Consider the following 7,692-nt stretch of genomic DNA (forward strand, 5'->3'; position numbering starts at 1 on the left):
ACTCGATCTCATTAGTAACAATATCTATAAAAAAAATATTTTTTATTTCCATGATAAATATTTTATAAAAAAATTAATTTAGAATCAAGTTTTCTTTTTAAGATTGTTGTAACTAATTGATAAATTTTTATAAAGTTTTTTCAAGTTTTAGAAATAAAAAAATATAATTATGTATCAAAATAAATATTTTTGGTTACCATAGTAAAAAATTTGATAAAAATTTTCCATGGTAAAGAGATGGAAGATGATTAAAAAAAAAAACAACAAAAAACAACAAAAAAAAAACGGGGCAGGGTCTCTGCCAGCAAGATCACTTTCAACAACTATGCATGATAAAAGCATCTTTTCAAATTTTTTACAATTATACAGTCTTAATTTTGATTTTAATTTTGTGGTACTGTTAGAACTAAAATTAATAAAGTTGCGATTTTTATTTATAGACATCATTTATACAGTGTTTCAAAAATATTGCAGAATTTTCCGTGACTAAGTATTATTTTAAGACAAAAGACATTATTTTAAGATAGACGGCAATTGAACCTAAGACATTATCTTAATGGTGACAGTTAAAACCATGCCACCATTAAGATCTTCATTCGTTAAGATCATTCATTTTGTGCAACCTTATTGTATGAACAGTGAAGCGAAAGAAAACTCAGGCAATGAGCCATTTTGATATCAAGGGCATGCAACCCTCTACAAAATTTGATTCAGCCTAATGCCAGTCCAATAAAAACATCTAACGGAAATGAGATCTATAAATATTAAAAAAAAATCTATATTGTTGTTCTAAAGAATATACAAGTGCATCTTCACAGAATATTTGCAAGCTAGATCACTTCCCAGCTATAAATGACACAGGGAACAAAGGCAAACTTGAGAACTCTAAGATGCTTCTTCAATAAGGCCTGACATTATAAAAAAATGGTAATGATTATTCATGAACTGGTAACCGACCCATCACCCTTGAAACACAAGCACATACCATAAATAAGTAGAAAGCAAAATGCTCAACAATAAAATGCGGAGAGATTAGGAACAAGAGACAAGTTTTACAGAAGCATACCTTGAAAAAGTAACTTCATTCGATGAGAAGAGGTACAGCAGAGTGGATTGGGGATGGATTTAGTATATCTGATAAGAGTCAGAGTAAAAATAATGCATCAGAATAAGCAATAAATCAACATTATTCTACAGGTGGAAAAAGGCAGAAGATAACTAGGTACCTCCAGATTCATTTCTGAGCCAATCTTGAGTGCATATTAAAGCCTCACGTGTATCTGAGTTTAGTGAACTACGAGAAAAATCTAGCACTCTGCCCCCAGTGCTAAATGCCAATTCCGGCGCCAGAGTTGACATTGGAGTACCTAGAACATCATGTACCATCATAGACAAAATTGGATACCTTGGCATGTGGACTTTCCACCAGTTCAATATGTTAAAATCAGAATTACGAGGAAAGATTGGTTCCTCTAAATACTTGTCTAAGTCTGAAGTCATGGACTGACTCTGATGTCTCGTGAAGGAATCTGTCAAAGCCTTTTAACCTATCTCTGGAACTACAACTAGTACTAGGTAAACTGCTGCCAGGCAAGGCTGAGCCTTGATCAATCACAGTTGAACAGATGGAATATGCATTAAAAAGTTCTTTGATACCATCAGAAACTTCCTTGATACGCTCCAGAGCAGTGCTACCATAAATTAGGGAGTAGTAGTACTCAACCAACTTCATCTGGAACCGCAGATCTAGGACTGCAGCTACAGCTAAAGCCAAACTACACTTGTTCCAGTACTTGTCAAATTTGGCTTTCATCTTCAAAGCCATGGGACTAAGAAAATTATCTGAACTTCGGCACCATTCAATTAATTGAATATGGACATCACAAAAATCTCAGGGAAATATATATTAGCTGTAGGAAATTTGTTGCCTAAAAATACACTCATAATTTCAACTAAAAGTTTTAAGTATCCAGTAACAGAACTAGCCCATTCCCACTCCTCATCAGTTAGAGTTGATGAATAGGAGGGATCATGTTCTTGGGAGAGAAAGCACACGGTATTCTAGTGCAGTTTCCAGCATGAGATATGCAGACTTCCACTGAAATGGAAAATCAAGAAATAAGAGCGCACAAAACATGTTGTTGTGCACCTTAATTATTCCCTCATTACTTCTATCCTTGTATAGTTTATAACTTTAAATATGCCAAATAGGTCACTAAACCTGGATATTGAATCCAATGTTACGAGGACAAACAGGCTGACGAGATTTAAATAAGCACCATTCAACATGAAACTGGACATGTTGGAGGTAAATGTTAGATGTTGAAAGTAACTATCCTCAACCCTTGCCTGTGTTTATGAAGCCTGCAGCAATGTCGTGACTCCAAATAGGGAAAAACTATCATTACTTCTCTTCTTGTCTGGCCAGGTTTACAACCTTAAACATGCCAAATAAGTCTAAAGCCACTATGCCTGGAATTTCAATCCAATTTACTCATGCCAAGAGTCTGAAGATATTTAATTAAGCATCTGTCAATGTGAGACCGCAAACATTCGGGGTAAAATACGGGATAATGAAATTATCTATATACAAAACATATAACAAAATTTCAGGTACCAACCATTGGGCGAACAGCTGAGCAACTCCATAAGTTTGCCTATGAAACAACTATAATAGATGCACTATATTTTCTGGCTTTGGCCTTCACCAATTTTCTAGTGCAATATCTAGTTACAAAATCAAAAAATCAACCATCAAGGAGGGTTTGGAACTTCACTCTCCTTTTAACACTACGCATTCGGTCATACCCAATACCAATCTTGCTATGCATCAACTTTATCGCCAAATCCGCATTACCTGCCTTCCTCAAGGCATTAATAAGCACAGTTCGAATCTTTCCCGGTATTTCCCTACCCCTATCCACAATTCCATCAGCCAACTTGCAGGCTTCCTTCACACGACCAGCCTTGCACAGCACACCAATCATGTCCTCATAAGCCGTATCCAACACAATCCCCATGGGGGCCAGCTCATCCAACACCCTGCACGCCCTCGCAACCTTCCCTGAGAGACACAATCCAATCGAAAGCGCCCTAAAACATGCCACATTCGGCGTGACGCCTTTGTCAATCATCTCATCCCACAGCTTCAACGCCTCATCATTCCTCCTCTCCTTGAAAAGCTCACTAATGAGTATAGTATAGGTATAAACAGTCTGCTCACACCCCTCCCGCTCCATCCGCCTATACAACACCAAAGCCTCATCAACCCTCCCACTCTTGCACATACCATCCATAAGAGCATTATAACAATACGAATCCTGCGGACACCCGTCCTCCACCATCTCCTCAAACAGCCTCTCCGCCTCATCCACCCTCCCCACCTTCCCAAGCCCATCAATCAAACTCGAATAAAACACGGCATTCACCGCCATGCCATTCCCCTTACAAAACCTTAAACACTCCATAGCCTCCTCCACTCTCCCACTCTTACACAACCCACCAACAACAGCCCCATAAGTAACCTCATCCGGCTCCACCCCATCCACCTTCATCCTCTCGAAAAACGCCATGGCCTTCTCCAAGCTCCCACTCTTGGCATAACCATCAATTATCGCAGTGTAAACCACCTTATGAGCCCTACAACCTTTCCTAACCATACTCTCAAACACAGCACAACCCTCCACAACCTTCCCCTCCTTGCACAACCCACACACCACTAAACTAACAGCGTGAGGAGGAACTGCAATTCCCCTATCCTCCATCTCATGGTAGAGCCTCAAAACGGAGCCCACGTCGCCCTCGTTGTAACACGCCTGAATCAAGGTCATGTAAGTGACCTCATCGGGGAGGATGTTTTCGTCCTCCATTTCGCGGAGGGTGGCGAATGCGGAACGCGTTCGCCCCGCCTTGCAGAGCCCCTTGAGGAGCGTGTTGTAGCTGACGAGGTCGGGTTTGGTGGGGCACGCGCCGTCGCGCATGGCGGAGAGCACGCGCTGGGCGGAGTCGACGAGGGAGGCGTTGACCAGCGCGTTGAGGAGGGAGTTGTGCGCGAGGAGCGAGGGCGGGAGGTTGGCCTCCCGCATGGCGCGGAGGAGCCAGAGGAGGTCGTCGACGAGGGCGGCGGCGGCGAGGGTTTTGGCGAGGGAGAGGGCAGCGGGGAGGGTGAGGGGGAGGCGGGCGCGGCGGAGGGAGTGGAGGGCTCGGGGGAGGGCGTCGGGGGGGAGGAGGGGGAGGAGGGACACGTGGCAGTCGAGGGAGTGGGAGTAGTTGGGCTGGGTCGCGGCCCATGAGAAGAAGCGCGTGGCGATGTGGGGATCCGAGAGCGAGCGGAGTGTGTGGGAGACGAAGGAGGGGGAAAGGGTGATGAGGAAGCGGCGGCAGAAGGAGTCGAGGTTGGACTCCATCGAGGGGGAGCCGTCGAGGAGGGCCAGGATTTGGGGGAGCCACGGGGAGCGTTGAGGGGGCGAAACGACGTCGGAGAGGTCGCAGAAGGGCTCCACCACTTCCGGCAGAGGGAGGGAGGAGCAGCCGCGGCGTCGCGCATTGTGGTGGTGGTGCTGATGCGGGGAAGCTCGCCTCAGAAGCGCCACCGAGACTCTTCTCATCTCTCTTTTCTGATCAGTGCCACCTGTATTTTCTTCGCTTCAAGTGTGGGAAAAGGGCAACTCTTGTAGCTTGTATCGGTAACCTGAGTTCAGGAACTCGATTAAAAATCTAAGAAGGTTCAAGGTTCTACTTTTGGTTTGCAAGATGGGACGATATTTACCTCCAACACATTTCTTTTTTAAATTATGTTAATTGTTAAGTTTAAAATATTTCATGTGTATAAAAAAAATAAAAATTGAAGTCTTTATAATAGAATAAGTTTTGATTTAGATTTTTTTGTAAGAAAATTATTTTTTATTTTTTTAAAATTTGAAATTATATTTTTAAGTCTTTATTATCATATAATTTATTTAAAAAATTTAACTACTTATTTATTTATATGACAATTAAGTGATACTTATTAATTTACAATTATATGTGATATTTTATTAACATATAAAAATTTTATATTTTGTTTATATATTTTTAAAACAAATGTCAAATATGTACTATAAAATGATTATTAGGAACTAAATTTAGTAACTTTTAAATTTTAGAAGGATGAAAGTAAAATATATATATATATATATATATATATATTTATATAGGAATTAAAACCATTTTTTGTTCATTTTTCAAAATCAAAAATAATGTTTACAAATTTTAGATAAAAAAGAAAGAAAAAATTTAATAAGGACTAAAATCAAAATTTGTTTATTTTATAAGGACTGAAAGCATATTTCTTTTTCTCTATAATCATGTTATTGGTATGAAATATTTATCAATTTTGTCGAACTAATCTCCATCAGAGAACTTGACTAACCATCTTTAATAGAGTCTCATCTTTCAACCACATTTTTTTTATACACAAGATTCAAACTCAAGATTTTGCTTAATGAAATGAAATCGACTCTAATATCACTCTAATCAACTACTTATTGGTAATCCAACACATTTATTACATACTTTCAAAGTTATTATAAAAGAACAACTTTTTCATAAATTGCAAATAAATAATGAACATCACATACTAAAATCTCATGTCAAGTTTAATCTTCATTAAAAGGATATTTAAAGTTGTAATAAGGCTTTTGACACTAAATTCATTACAATACTTCAATACTAAAGCTGAAAGAAAACTCTAAAAACATGTTTAAAACAAAATTTTCAAGCCCTAATGTGATACTCCTATTAAAGCAAGGTCACCCAACATAACAACATAAAAGGAGGCTTAAGCCTCTGTCCTAACATTATCATATAATTGGACCATGTTAAAACCAAAGGCATATAATGTGTTTAATTTCTAAGATAATGTTTTGGTAATAATAAAGTGTATTAAAATCTTGAATTTCTTATATAGCACTACAAATGCTTTTGAAAGAAATGCAACTTAATTGCATTATAACAGTGTATAGGACATATATGAAATTATATATCTTAAAAGCATTTAAGTCTACGAGACTTCATAATAATTAAATTGAATATGATTGCACATATGGCCAACCAAAGTGGCGCACATGAAGTAATCAAATTCAAATTCAACTGCTAAATCACATAACTTCAATTTATGTCACTTTTCTTGCTTGTCACGTGGCCTTCTCTTATTGACTAGTTTAGATCTTAGATCTAGAAGTACATAGCAAGTTGGAGCCAAAATTTGAATTCAAGGTAAAGATGAGGGAATCTAGAGTAGATCTCCCTTACTTTCATGGTAAAGATGATTAAGAAGCCGATCTAGATTGGGAAATAAATGTGAAACAACTCTTCACTTGCCACCAAGTAAGTGAAGAGAGAAAAGTTTTCTTGGCTACACTTAGTTTTTAAAGGTATGTCCTGTATTGGTAAACCATTTTAGAGCATGAAAGGAGTCTCCACAATGACCCTCAAATTTAATATTGAAATGAGTTGAGGGGAGCATTGAGGATAAGACATATTCCCTCTTATTATTATTGGGAGTTTACAACTAAGTTCCAACTAAGAAACATGTATGTTAAATAGTATAGGTAGAAAATGGAGTTATACATGATGAGAGTTTGGATTAAGGAAGAAGAAAAAATCACCATTACAAGATTTCTAAGTGGTCTAATTTTAGAAATAAGGGATAAGGTAGGGCTCTTACTTTATAGGGACATTATTGACTTGATCATGAGAGGCCTATATCATTTTAGTAGTTGAGAGGAGACTGTATCTTCCTTCATCTCTAGTGGAAGTGAAGAAGAAAAAGGGATAGATTATAGGGTAGAAATGTTTATCAATGTGATGGTAACCTCCTTCTAATAAAAAGGCTTCTTGGAAACCAATATTGTGAAATCAACAATTCACAAAGAGAGAACATCTTTCATAAAAGATGTAAAATTTTTAAATAAACTTGTTCTCTATTATGAATAGTGGGTCAAGCATTAATTGTTGTAGCACAATGTTGGTTGAACAACTAACATCCACTACCATTCCTCTTCCCAATCCTTATAGGCTTCAATAGCTTAATAAAAATAGGTTATGGTAGTCAATAATTAAGTGAAGATCAAGTTTTATATTGCGAATTACAAAGATAAAAGTTTATATGATGTAGTTCTCATAAAAGCTTGTCATATCTTATTGGAAAAGCCATAACAGTTTGGCTAGAAATGCATGCATAATGGCCTTAATAATGAAATAACTTTCACTAATAAAGACAAAAAAAAAATTGTATCACATCTTTTTATACCTACACAAGTGGAAAACAATCAAACACAAATGAAACCTATAAAAGCAAAAGACAAGCAAAAATAACTCTTAGAAAATAAGAGTGAAAAAGTGGTAGATATTTCTTCTCAAGAGATTGTTAGAAAATAGAGTCATTTTTATCTAAAAAGTCAAATCATAAAGACTTTCTATCTTCGACAAGCTCTTGAACCACCACTCAATGAGTTAGTAAAGAATATTGTTCCTTTCTTTAGGGAAGAGAAGCCTGAGCAAACCTTTTAACCCTTGCAAAGGGAGCTCTCTAATGCAAATGTTCTAGTTCCTCAAAACATTTCTAAAACTTTTAAACTAGAATATCATGTTTCTAAATTAGGTGTGAGAATTGTTTTGTTGAAAGATGAGAATCCTATTGCTTATCTGGAA

General features: G+C 37.5%; 1 protein-coding gene across 3 annotated transcripts; it reads right to left on the reverse strand.

Moving 5' to 3' along the window:
• Nucleotides 1–645: 645 nt before the first annotated feature.
• On the reverse strand, nt 646–4,766 carry LOC109798719 (uncharacterized). 3 transcript variants are annotated; one of them, XM_020359090.3, is made up of 4 exons: nt 2,622–4,766; nt 1,227–2,529; nt 1,067–1,134; nt 646–908 (listed from the first exon to the last, which is right to left on the reverse strand). In XM_020359090.3, the coding sequence occupies exon 1, from the start codon at nt 4,605–4,607 to the stop codon at nt 2,748–2,750; it is 1,860 nt and encodes a 619-aa protein (XP_020214679.2). In that variant the 5' UTR covers nt 4,608–4,766; the 3' UTR covers nt 646–908; nt 1,067–1,134; nt 1,227–2,529; nt 2,622–2,747. The 3 variants fall into 3 exon arrangements, with proteins under 3 accessions (XP_020214679.2, XP_020214678.2, XP_082918367.1); XM_020359089.3 differs by having other exon boundaries at nt 1,227–4,766; XM_083062241.1 differs by having other exon boundaries at nt 646–965; nt 1,227–4,766.
• Nucleotides 4,767–7,692: the final 2,926 nt, after the last annotated feature.

Source organism: Cajanus cajan, chromosome 8 (genome assembly GCF_000230855.2).
Source record: "Cajanus cajan strain Asha chromosome 8, NIPB_CcT2T_4, whole genome shotgun sequence".
NCBI lineage: Eukaryota > Viridiplantae > Streptophyta > Magnoliopsida > Fabales > Fabaceae > Cajanus > Cajanus cajan.